This window comes from Caloenas nicobarica, chromosome 1 (assembly GCF_036013445.1).
Source record: "Caloenas nicobarica isolate bCalNic1 chromosome 1, bCalNic1.hap1, whole genome shotgun sequence".
NCBI classification, from domain to species: Eukaryota; Metazoa; Chordata; class Aves; order Columbiformes; family Columbidae; genus Caloenas; species Caloenas nicobarica.
Genome location: NC_088245.1, coordinates 161,051,500 through 161,064,796, shown reverse-complemented (window position 1 = coordinate 161,064,796; position 13,297 = coordinate 161,051,500). Strand labels below are relative to the sequence as shown.

The 13,297-nt window shown below is 38.7% G+C and overlaps 1 protein-coding gene across 1 annotated transcript in view; it reads left to right on the top strand.

The window, feature by feature from the left end:
• The window catches only part of DNAJC3 (DnaJ heat shock protein family (Hsp40) member C3), a 37,688-nt gene that overhangs the window by 13,652 nt on the left and 10,739 nt on the right, over nt 1-13,297 (top strand). Inside the window, exons 5-8 of the mRNA XM_065654109.1 lie at nt 7,383-7,535; nt 8,952-9,133; nt 11,218-11,337; nt 13,118-13,223. Coding sequence (XP_065510181.1) covers nt 7,383-7,535; nt 8,952-9,133; nt 11,218-11,337; nt 13,118-13,223 — 561 coding nt within the window. The remainder of the gene's footprint in view (nt 1-7,382; nt 7,536-8,951; nt 9,134-11,217; nt 11,338-13,117; nt 13,224-13,297) is intronic.

Sequence of the window (13,297 nt, the reverse complement as noted above, 5' to 3'; positions counted from 1 at the left end):
CACCAAACTGCAGTTAAGAGGAAGTCAGAGTCACAATACTGTGAAATGTATTAACATTCTGGTGGTTTGGTTTGGTGCTTTTCGTGTGGGTTTTATTTTCTTGTTTGTTTGTTTGTTTGTTTTTATATGAGAGGAGTGGAGAGAAGGAGGAAGGCTGTTAGGGAAAGGTCAATAGCAGGCACTAGGAAACTTTGACTCATACTTTAAGTCAGTTGTCAAGAAGCCAGAAGGAATAAGCTGTGCCTTGAAATGAAAGTTCCTTCTACTACTAGGGCAAGTATGGCCCAAAGAAATGACAGTGGAATCTCAATAGCTTTTAGGCTGGAATTTAGTTGTGGACTTGGATACCTAAAATTTAGTGTTTTACATGTATACAGAGTACGTAATCTATGATTCTGCTCTTTAGCTGAGTAAGTATAGGTCAAGATATGAACAGCCCTCTAGCCTCTCACTTTGGCTGGATATCAGCTGACTAGAATGCTCTTAATGTGGGTAAGCATGTAGCACATCAACAAAGTTTGTCCAAATCTGGACCTAAATTGGAGAAAAACTGGGCCATCCTTCATTAGTAGTGCATAGGCTCTAAATCTGCAAATGATGACTTTGTCAGTAGGCATGCAGAAGCCTGGTCATATGTTAGAGTTTGCCAAAGCAGATTGTCATGGAAAGATGAGATGGAAATGCTGTATTTAAAAAACAAAACAAACCTCCACCCTATCCATCCTTCTTCACTGAAAGGGAAGTCTTCATCTGAAGAAAAATAATCCACTTTCTTCAGTGTGATGGTTTTCAGGATGTTAACTAGAATATGTGGTCCTGAGGATGTCATATGCCTACCAAAATGAATTGTGGGCTGTCAAATAAGAGTGTTTTTACCTTCAGTGTTGAGTTTTTTCCTGAGGAAATAGTTGTGTAGATGAGATGGGCTTTCTTCTGGTAAAGCCAACCTTCTTTGAAGTAGGTTGTATGCCCTTGAACTGATAGTAGATGTATTATCTCTTGTGTGATTTCACACAAGAGATTGTTTGCTTGGGTCAAGTGTTGACTTCAAGGGAATAGATCAGATTTTAAAATATTCCACACATTTGAGCTGAAGAAACCAGGTCAGGGTGTGGAAACTAAGGAGAGTAATTTTACTTGGACTGCTCAAGGACAGACATGTAGGAGTGAGATGGTTTGTAATTCATTGTATGAAACTTGCATTAAGAGTCACTGTCACCAGTGTTGCTTTCTGTGCTTACCAGAACTGCAAGGTGACTGATGTAATGAGCCGTATGTAAAATGCTGTTTTCTCCTAGCATGTTCTAGAAGTCTGTCGAATCCCAGTGAAGACTCTGAAAAGCGCTTTTTTTTTTTTTTTTTTCCCTTTCCCTTCCCGTCCTTCCATTTGGAATCATGCTCCTTGAAAGGGATTTCAGCAGTTTAGGAGATTTGAGGGAGAAAAAGAAAAATTCAACCCATCTAAACAGAGGGGAGGATGACAGGTAAACTTTCTCACCTTGTAAGAGCAGCGTTTTTGTGTAGAGCTTAAAAGAATCATAGAAACTATTTACACACAGTAGTAAAACTATCCTTTAGCGCATATTTGTGAAAAGAAAAAAATTTCATACTCGTAAATTCTTTCTATGCAGTTTTGTAGTATGTGGGAGAAGTTTCATGAGCACCTTAAACCTCAGTAAAGGTATGTGATTGCCAAGCAGAGTTTCCACCCCCTGTGGCACATCGGTTCTGGCTCTTGTGAGGCAGCACCAGTGTGAGAGCTGGCATGGGAATGCCTGGCTTTTGGGAAAGGGTGGGAGTACCCAGCCTTCATGTGTTATTTTTAGATTGCCTTTTTTTTTTAATTCTACTCTGTACTTCCATGTTGGCTGGAATTAATTGTGAGGTTTGGATAGAGGGTGTGATTCAGACTTATGCCTGGATATGTTAAGTAATACTACGTTTCTAGAAACTTCTCCTTTTGGCCAACAGATGCACCAAGCTGACGGAATTCCTTACATGTGCCAGGTTTTTTTTCTGTCTAGCAACACAGAATCACAACTCATTAATCTTTAGAAGCTCTTTAGCTTTTTCCTTTGCAACGCAGCTACCAGTGTGGAAATGTAGGACATAGAGGGTAATAAAACTTGTAACAGCTGTCAGGAGAAGGTCCAATTTGCATGTTCAAGGTGCCCAGGATGGAACAAAGATTAAGCAGAAGTCGTCAGGTGACTTCGGAAAGTCACTGCTCACAGTATATGAATAGTATTTATCTGTTCCAGCTTTGGTTGCTTGTTCGTATGCTTTAATGTCAAGTTCCTTCTGTTACGGTTAATAGTTTCTGAATAATAGAAGTCAGCAGGACAGATCTGTGGGCACATCAACGCTCATGTCTAAGGCCTCAATCCATGAAAGCCCTGGACTATTTTATCTTTAAGCGTATGAGTTTTAATGAAAATTAAAGGAATATTGGTATGCTTTGGTTGATAGAAGGCATTCTGAAAAGGTGGCAGAAGCGATGCAAGTCTTGGCAGCCCATTGTATATGCCTTTTAATTTTGTCTGTGACCTTGCTTGTGTTCTAGAGAAAATGACAAGCGTTTGAGTTGCTGAAGTTTGTAGAAGGCACAAAAATAGAACAGAACCTTTGCCTTGTCAATTGGAAAGTTTGGAAAGGACCAAGATGTCGTATTTCTTTCTTTCTTTTTTTTTTTTTTGAGTGACTGTAATGTTCACATTTGCAGTTTGTTGCAATAAATACTGTAAATTGTGGTGTCCTAAATGTGCAATTCTGTCTTCCTTGGAAGTATGAATGCTTAAAGGCGCCGCCCCCGGCTCCACTAGGTGTCAGCCAAGGCCAAGTGACTGAACACTGTACATCTGCAAATTGCTTTCTAATCTAGAGAAGCCCTTGGCTGTTGCAAAATACACCATCCAACCATGGAAAACTATTGTCCAGTGTATGTACTAATACTATTTTTGGATGTAGGTTGGAAGAAACCATCTTAGGGCACTGGAAGTTAACCTGATTTGAGTAAGTTACTAGGCAAGCTTGGGCTGGGTGTTTTGAAGCTCTCCTAACCAGATCAAAGTAGCATTAGGTTGTTTCCAGATACATTCTTCTGTGGTACAGTGATCGTCTGTAGCTTCCTGGTTAAAGAATAAGAAGTATTTAAATATTTCCTTTTTTTCCATCTAACATCATAGCTGTCTTACCTAATATTGCTCTGCCAATGCAGAGCTTTCCTTTGTGCACTGTTCCTGAGTGCATGTATGTCTTGATCTTAGATAACACAAATCATGGAGGTTCCTTCCATTCCCTTCAGAATGTTTTTCACAAGCCTAATTGATTTGTTTTCATTGTCTGTGTATTTACCAGCGTGCAAAACAAGAAAATAAAACAGCTTTAGGATGTGTAGATGTATGCCTATGTTAGTGGCACTGAACCAAGCAAGACATAGAAATAGTATATCTATAACATTTTGGGCTTTTAACAATATTTTGTTTTTTAAACAATAGTATGTAAGAGCTTTTCAAGTTGGTAGTGTCTGTTTATAACAAGACACTCAAATGCTACAGCTGAATTGCCTGTGTACCTTTAATCTGCACTCTTTGAGAGTGTGGATTTTGAGTTGTTTTTTCTTCTCAAGGTGACTCTAACTGTTCTTCATTAGGATTCTTGTATGAAATGCCCAACCTTTTTCTGTATTGTTAATGGACCATTGCAAAGGAAGATGTAGGACTGTGTAGCTGGAAAGCATGACAGGTCGTTGCAAGGCACTGAATTAGCTGTGTTTTTTAACTCTTCCCTATGTTTCTGAAAAAAGATCCTGAAGTGGAAAGCCCTTACTAAACTTAATAGGCAGTTCTGTGTCCTGTAACAGTGTTCTGTATTCAGGGATCCTTTTTTAGCATGCTAACAATGTTGTAAAGCTTTGTTAAATAAAAAGCATATTGCTGATCCAGAAAGCGTAATTGTGAGATACATATAAGTGCAACATGCTGAAATATATTCATTCATTCAGACTGGCACATGGCATCTTCAGAATAGCAGCATTCAGCCCACAAAATGCAAATGGATCCTGTGTAGTTTAATATTGGTCTCGCTTCATTTTGTCACTGCTAATTTACCAGTTTGGCTGTATCAATGGCCTCTTATTAACAATATTTTTCTGAAGTGATGCTACAGTGTATTTTTCATGTAGCCTTCTGCGTGACTGGTGTAACTCCTTTGTATGGTCAGAAAGGTCTTATTGATGGACTTGTGCAATACAATGAAGTATGACAGGTTTGGAGGGGGGATTATGCTGGTTTTTGAAAAACAGTGCAAGTTGTTTAGCTTGTTAAAATGCTTTTCCCATCAGAAAACTTGTAGTTTGACAGCAAATGCAGGGCAGCCGTTCCAAGGCTGCCTACTTTGAATAGAAATTATTTAAGCACTTTCCAGATGCCAAGAAAATGCTGGGTTTCATGAAGCAAACTACTAATACCTTTTCCTGCTGTCCTGGGTGCAGCCAGGTGATGTTGCCAAGTTTTGATTCAAGTCCTTGGGGTAAAGTTCTGGAAGAAGCAGCTTCCTCACTGAGAATAAAGGGGAGAAAGATACATGCAAATGCTTTTGAAGCTCAGCTTGATAAATTGAGTAGGGATGATGTCTTGTTCCCCCTAATCTTGCTCACTTGAGCGGGGGGGGAAAGTAGGCTTTTGCTTACTCTAGGGTGTGTTTCTCCCCTATACTGAGACTAAGCTATAAAATAAAGCAGCACCTATAAATCTGTGATAGAGAATTACTTACAGTAACGAAGGCATTCCTGTATACTGGCCTTTGCTTTCTGTGAATAAATTAGGGGCAGGTTTGGGGGGGGGGTTGTTAGTGAATGAAAGCTGCTATTAACCCATGGCTAGCTCTTGTTGTTGCAGCTTAAACTGCAACTAACTTGGTGTTCTAATCCAAATGCACGGAACCTCAAAGACACCAGAGAATACTGTGCCAAGAACATGTTCAGCAGCAAGTGTGCTTGCCCTGCAGACCTGAGCAGAGCGTTGCTTCTGCTTTTGTGCTTTGAGGCTGTTGATGAAGCATGTAGAGGAGTATTAGGTTTGCCTTAGAGCTGTATTAAATTCAGCTGAAGGGATTTTTAATACCTTACTTCTTCCTTGGAAATCTAGCACACTTAGTGGAAGCACTTGCTACCCCCAAGCTTGCTGATCCACAGGAAAAGGAGAAAAAATTGTAGCATGATTTGTTATTGATAGTGATGTGATGGTTCTCTGACCACAAGGCAAAAAGACAGAAAAAAAAAATCAGGAAATAAACCAAAATGATAGTATCAAACAACTGCATCATGTTTCCAGCTCTTTTTTTTTTTTTTTCTGGAGGCTGAATGAACAGGCTTCTTTTCGCTTTAGTTAACATTACTGATTAAAACATCATAGCAATACACTCAGAAGCTGTTAATTAGTGTATCTTTTCATCATTCTATAGCACACAAACACCTGATGGCTTTAGTGTGAATGATAACTTGAAAAATTTCCCTTTCTTTGTTAACTGGACAGTTTGTACCGCCTAAAATTATTGAGGATGTTTTACTCAAATGCTGTTTATTACTATTGGACTTGTCTGTATGGTTCTGACATTGCTTTTCATATTCCACTGACGTTTTGCTCCAAATAAATTACAAGAAACACTGTGTGTCTAAGGAGTACAGTGTTATCATGAGTTTAAATAGAAGCATAAAGCTCATCTGTCGCAAAAGCTCTTAATTTTTAAGAGAGGGAAATGCTGAGAAATTGAGGGAGAAATTAAACAAGTCAGCTGGAACGAAAGTTCAGAACTTCATAGAGTTTTGTAATCTTCAAACTTCTAAAATTACAGGTGCAGAAATTTGCCTCCATATTTGGGGGAGAAAGAGGATGCACAGCATCAGGAGTTTATAGGCAGAATTTCTGTTCTAACCAGAATAAAAGATGTTTGAGATGTATATTAGGAATCAGCCTACAAAGAAGAAAAGTCTTCGATCTTATTTCTCTCTTCTTGCTGAAAGACAGTGTAGGGGATTAAGGAAAATTTTCAAGTCTAAGTACAACTTGATTTTTGCCAGAGTAAAATGAAACCACCGCATAAGGTCAAAAAAACTTTAATGAAGAATCTAATACAGAGTTGGGGCCTGTGTAAGCATTTAATGTTGCTTTTAGGATTTTTTTTTCTTTCATATACTTAAGTCTTAGAACCAGAGGAAATACTGTTCAAGGGGTTCTGAGGGCTGATGTTATTGAATTACATCCGAGACTTAAGCACAAAATATGAGTGTTTGAAGAAGTTACTGATGAGAAAAAGGGGACACTTTGAGATAAAAGAGGAAAGAAAAAGTACTGGATGACTTTGAGGACTCAGTAACTTTACTAAACATTCTGTGTATTAAATGCAAGACAGTGCAAGTTTTGGTTTGGAAAAACTAACAAAGAAAAATTTTAATAGTCATTCTGATCTGCCCCTTCTAAAACTTTGGAAGTTGTTCTGATCAGCAACAAGCGAAAAGCCAGTGCTGTATTCAAGCTACACGAATTTTACAGATGATTTCCTGGCTTTACAAGGGAATTGCTGAGATTCTTCCTGGCCCATATTTATTTTCCTGGGTGGTAGCAGAGTTGCCTGTGAGAGATTTTTGAACTTAAAAAAAATTATTTGAAAATAAAAATCTGCCTAAACAAATTAAGGCAAGAATAATGTAACCCCTTCTACTTGCTCAGAGAGAGGGGTTCGAGAAATGTGAGTCTTTGTGGACAGAACTTTAGACTTCTTACAGACTAAATGTGGAACAAAGTACATAAATTCCCAGCTGATCCCAGTTATGCCTTTCCCCCATCTGTAGCATCTTCACTTGCTGCTGTAGCCACTCTTTCTGGGGAAAATGTAAAAAACCACAGCTTTACAGTAATATTATCTGTGACATGTTGCATTGGTTTCTGTTGTGAATTTATACATAGGTATTGTGCTTAAAATGAGATATGTGATTATGCTGTGTGGAAATACTTTCTACTGATGCTGAGGAATCCATGTTTAATAACTGTCTGTAGAGAGGTGAATTAACTAGGCTACGACTGACAGGTCTGCCACTTCCGGAGGTGACAAGGGGACAATGACTCTTGTGTACAATGTGTTCAATGGTAAATGATCACATGTGGTGGGGGGGAGGAATTAGATTTTCTGACTTCTGGCAACTTGTATTGAAGCTAAAAGCGTCTTTTCTTTTTCTGAAGTTTGGAGTTGGAAATATTTCCAGTGGAATTTTAAAACTAATTTTGCTTTATTTGCAGCTTTAGTCAGTTCTCCATGGTATGATTATTAATGGGACTAAAAGAGATCCTTGAACAAGCATTTCAGTCTCTTCTTAATGTTTGCAGCTCAAATCTAATCCCAGCAATAATGAGGAGAAAGAAGCCCAGACTCAGCTGACAAAATCGGATGAGCTACAGCGCCTGCATTCACAAGCGTTATCTGCCTACCAGCAAGAGGATTATGAAACTGCTATTTCTCTTCTTGATGAAATCTTGGCAGTAAGTGTTAAGTAAAATGGTACTGTGAAAGGAAAGTAAGAGCTCCTGTCTGACATCTGTGTGGTTTTTGTTTATAAACTTCTCACTTATGTGAAAACACTTGGTGTAATTGGCTTAGTTTTGCTGAACACCATGAGTCTGTAATGAAGTTGGGGAGTGGAGAAGGCTGAGCACTAGCTGCCAAAAAAAGTCAAAATAATAGATTGTAGTTAGGGTTAAAGATACAACTTCAGCCGGTCTTCCGTTGTGGATAACTTTATTGATTATACTTTCCTGTCTTCCACAGTTCAGTGTTCTTGGGGAAGCTGGGAAAAAAGTTGTTCTTAAACCAATGAAGTTTTGCCCCATATAGGAGACATAAGTCTGGTGGTGGTTTTGGTTTTTTTTGGTGTGTTGGTTTTTTTTTTTTAAATTTAGATTTTTTTGTTGCATATATGTAGGCAATTTGTGTGTGCTTAATCAGAAACTTGTGAAATGGTAGATTTGCACTATGAAGTAGGTACTTTCTTGTCTTGAGGAAATGAAGCAATAAAAAATTTTTAAAAACCCCACAAAGTTAAAAATGTGCATAGCTATCTAGATTTTCAGCTTGTTTTTTAGATACACGTATTTGTTGAATCTTAATCAGGATAGGTAATCTGATAGTATAAGTGTAAATGACTCAATTATATGGGTGTTTTGTGTGTCATATAGAAATATATGTTAAAAGACAGTTAACTGCTATGACTCTTAACATAGAAATTAACGCTGTTGACTTGGAATTTACAGCATTATAGCTTTTGGTGAAGAAACTGCCAAAGTGTGGGAGTTTCCCTATGGGGAGGGAATGTGGAAAAGCAGACGAGCCTCATTCTCTAAAACAATGATTTACAAACAAATAAGACCCAGAATAAATTCGCTAAAACAAATTATGATAGGCAATTCCTTTAAAGTAGTTATTCTTGCCACACTGACATTCTTAGTTCTGTATATATCTTTAAAATCCAGATACGAAGGTCAAATCTTGCATAGTTGAGTCTTACCCACAGGCTTCTTTCTAGAGGACAACTGACAGCTTGGTCCTTGCTGTTCATTATCTCTGTTCTTGTGGGAGGATGTAATAATTTATGATTCTGATATCCTTCCCCGGAGGCTCAACAGACTGTCCCAGTTTAAGCAATGCCAGTAGATTTAATTCATCTCCCTGCATGAGCTCATTGAATCACTTACAAATTTTTCAGGCCTTTGTTTTCTGCGTGGGCAGGTGCATCACAGCATCCACCAGGAAGCAGGGATGCTGATTTCATGTGCTCTGCATGCAGCTTGAACCTTATGCTATTGCAGTTGGCAAAGTGAAATTAAACGGGATTTTTCTTTTGTTGGGGAGAAAAAGAAGTGTTATGGACCAAAACCAAGCTTTAATTTTGATTTCTCAAGGTTTGTGTTTGGGATGCAGAGCTACGGGAACTTCGAGCCGAGTGTTATATAAAAGAAGGGGAACCAAGCAAAGCCATTAGTGACTTGAAAGCTGCTGCCAAATTAAAGAGTGATAACACTGAAGCCTTCTATAAAATCAGCAGAATATATTATCAACTGGGGGACCATGAGTTATCACTCAGGTAATTTTACTGTTTGCTCTAATCGTTATAATTGAGACAGAAAATGTGATATAGGTCATGACAAACTGTGAAATACCTATGTTGTCTGATTTTTGGATGGAGTAGCCACTCTGGTCTGGATCTGATAAAGGAAGCTCCTTTCCAGAAGCTAAGAACTGGCAGTGAAGACACCATGTTTCTTTTTGACTGGCCAGCCATTGATGGTTCCTGGCATCTTATTTACTTAAGTAGAAGCCGTAATGCAGGTCCATCAGAGTTGCTCGCACTTACTGTCTTCATTGTGCTTCTCTATCCTAAAGTGATTCTCTCAGCTTGCTTTGCTGGAGGTTTTTTTTTTTTTTAACTTTGAACCTCTATTCAAGTTACTTTTTTTGTTTGCGTTGTAAATTTATGAATTAAGTCTTAAGGCTAGATTTTTATTTTCAAGAGTGAAAACAAAAGGTTACAAGATTAAGAATAAATAAAAAGTATAGGAGCATCCAAGTATGAGGAGCTGGGGATCCAGAGCTGTCAGTCTTTCATTCTTGCAGACAGTGTCCAATTTTGGACAATTTTTTTAATAACACTCTACCCTTTTATTCATATTCGTTTAAGTTTTAGGTGTTATTCCCACATGTCCCTAGTCAGACCTGTAGATAGCTGCCCTTGCCCAATCCGGACTCTTAACTTCATACTCTGTGCTTGGCTGGACAGGTGGTATAAGCCTTGTTTTTGCACACAAGTGGTTTCTGTGCAGCTCATCACCTGAGATGCTCTACCTGTGTCTCCAGACTCCTTCCAATATGGTGTCTGCCACAGAATCTCTTCAGTAAGAAGTGAAGGGAACTGAAAAAGCCTGAGTTTCTTTTCTTGGCAGCATATGACAAAGGCTGCTGGATGGAAACTGCATGCGATTATGCCTGCAAAAATTCATTTTATAGTCAGGCAAAAATAAACACCAAATAACTAACTGGCTTGCATTAGGGATCCCCTTTCTAGAGTATGTATTATACTTTATCTCTGGAGCTCATAGGTCACTTCTGTGGTGACTTTTCGTAGCTGACCATGGTTGAGCCTTGTGATTTCAAGAATATGTGGTATTTTTTTTTCTCTGAAAACCACACGTGGACTTCTGTGCTAATAACCAAATCTTAAGATTTTTATAAGTAGAATTGAGAACTGTTGGAGAACAGAATGGTATTAGAATGCAAGGATAAGCTTCTCTTCTTTATTCTTCTCTGATACTATTTTTTTTGTATCGTAAGATGTACTAAGAAAGAGTTCTGTAGCTCATGGACTTGCTGGGTGATTAATCTTGTCCTTTCCTTAGCTGCTTCCTCTTACCTTGACAGGCTTAATGATTTTCAACTATAGTTAATTTTGTCTCTCTTTAGGGGGGAAAAAAAAAATTGTTACCTTTTTCTGAAAATAACCCCTTGGTTGTGCTATGATGACTGTATATGATACATAACTTTTATTCTTTCATATGATTGCATTCCAGAGTGTTTTTTTAAAGACTTGACTATTTTAAGAGGTATCTGCCCTAATTAGAGTCTGATTAAACAGTCTTTACAGTGAAAAATCAGGCTCAGGTGTGGCTGATATTCCATCAAGAGGTGGTTTGGATCTTACCTGAGCTTTGTGTGTTTCAGGCAGCATAAAATATATGTCTATACAGGTATTTTGTTATATAGCTGAGTTAAATATACAGGAAAACTACAAACATTTTTTTCTGATAACTGCTGAATCTAATTTTTTTCCCAGGGTATATTTTTCTTCTGCTTAGTCAGTTATTAATGTAACACTTCTCAATCTTTGCATATTTGGCAATACAAAATAATTAAAACCAAAACCAGACAAATATCGCTTTATGTTCTAGAAGGCATTGGTTTTTTTTCCTCTCACTTTAAATTCATTTTTGGATGAAGGGAGAAACCATGTAAAAAAAGTCAGCTGTTGTTCTGGAGAGCTTATAGACACTGCATTGTGTCTATGTCTCTAGGTGAAATTTCATAATGTGTGGTGATGTCTTTCTGTTTTGTGGTGATTTTTTTTGTTTTTCTCCCCCCCGCCCCCAACCCCCCTTTCCTTCTCCCCATGAAAAGTGAAGTCCGGGAGTGTCTGAAACTGGACCAGGACCATAAGCAATGCTTCTCTCTTTATAAGCAAGTAAAGAAACTCAATAAGCAGATTGAGTCAGCAGAGGAATTAATCAGAGAAGGCAGGTAAGTGTTCACTGCTGTATATAAAAAAAAAAAAAGAAAAAAGGTAAAAAAAATCACTACTGATTGAGGAGCTGATTAAGTGACGCTTTTTGCATCTATCAGTTGAAGTGGATAACTGAGCGCAGCTCTCAAATTACAATTAAAATAAATATTGACTCGCATGGTGACAATCCCGTTCTGATTCCTTCTGATGCCACTCTCTTTGAGTGCTTCTTTGTAGAGCAGGTAGCAAGATCAAGATGGGGATAATATTTGTCAGCTCTCTTGTCATTACTCAGCACTGCTGAGGCCATACCTGGAGTGCTGGGCTCTCAGACAAGAGAGGTGAAGCAACTGAGAAAGTCCAGAGAAGTGCCACAAAGATGATGAAGGGACTGAGCATCTCTCTCCTGTGAGGAAAGGCGGAGAGAGCTGGGACTGTTCCCCCTGAGCCTTTTCTGCTACAGGGGGGTCTCATCAATGTGTATATAAATGTATATAAATACCTGAAGGGAGGATGCAAAGAAGGCGGAGCCAGGTTCTGCTCAGTGGTGCCCGGTGACAGGACCAGAGGCAATGGGCACAACCTGAAACAGGAAATTCCCTTTGAACATAAGGAAATGCTTCCTACCACTCTGTCATTTCCACTGGTGCAGGTTGCCCAGAGAGGCTGTGGAGTCTCCTCACTTAGGAGATATTCAAAATCCATCTGGACACAGTCCTGGGCAACTGCCTCTGGGTGACCCTGCTTGAGCAGGGGTGTTGGACCAGCTGACCTCCAGAAATCTCTTCCAACCTCAACTGTTCTGTGATTCAAGGAGCACATCTTCAGACTAAAACCACCTAGTAAATGTGCAATGCCTTGATAGCAAAAGTGGATCTGACTGGTGGGCTTCTTTTATGCACCCTGTTAAATGATACAGTGCCTCTGTATTCTTCTGCTTCTTGCTTTATTTCAGTTTTCTGGGTTTCCGAGCACATGACATCCAACTATAAGGACCCTTAACAAGTAATTAAACGTTATCAAGGTGGCTTTTTAAAATGAAGTACATCAGGAGCATGAATCAGTGAAACTGCAGACAGTTTTAAGTCAGCAGTCCGTTTGGACTCTCTTCACTTTAGTCTTCCATTTAATGCAGTATCCGCACATTTTCAGGGAGTCCTCTGAGAGCCTATATTTTTTTTAGCTTGTACCAACCCTTGGTTCAGTCATTGCATTTTTAGGTGAATGTTCTAATCCATTTCTTACTCCAACCATGGAACTTTTACATCTTTGAAACCTTCATAGCAAAAATACATTTTACTATGTGACTTCTGGAGAAGAAGGGAGAAAACAACAGCCTGATTCAAGCTGGCCTAAAAAACTTCGTCTTTTTTGTACCAGAAAATGCAAATAGTACTGTGCTCACAGCGAGGCTCCAGACTGAGTCCGTCTCAGATATTGGAGAGGGAGATGTTTTTTTCCAAGTGCAGAGTGATGTGTTGTACAGAAGGCAAACCTAGAGACTGTCTGTGCACACTGAGGGATGGTAGTCGTTATCATCTGCAAAAGCCTGCCAGGCGTAGTGCCTGCTCTTCTGTCTCATAGCACAGAAAAGGGAATGGAGATGTAATTCTCGAAGTAGCTGAAAGCTTTCTTTGAACTGTTGTCTTGCACCACACCTTTAAGACTATTAGAGTTAAGGTACATTGCTAGAAGGATGTGAAAATCTGTGAATTTTAAAATTTATAAATAAACCGCAACACCCTGAAATAGTTATTACATTTCATGATATTATGCTTATCTTTATGATTTAAACAGGTATGAAGATGCTATCAATAAATATGATTCTGTAATGAAAACTGAGCCAGAAGTCACCATTTATGCTACTCGTGCCAAAGAAAGGATCTGCCACTGTTTATCAAAGGTAATTTGGCTGATCTCACACTGTAAATTTCTTTAAAACAAAGAAACAAACAAAAAAACCCCCAGAACTATATG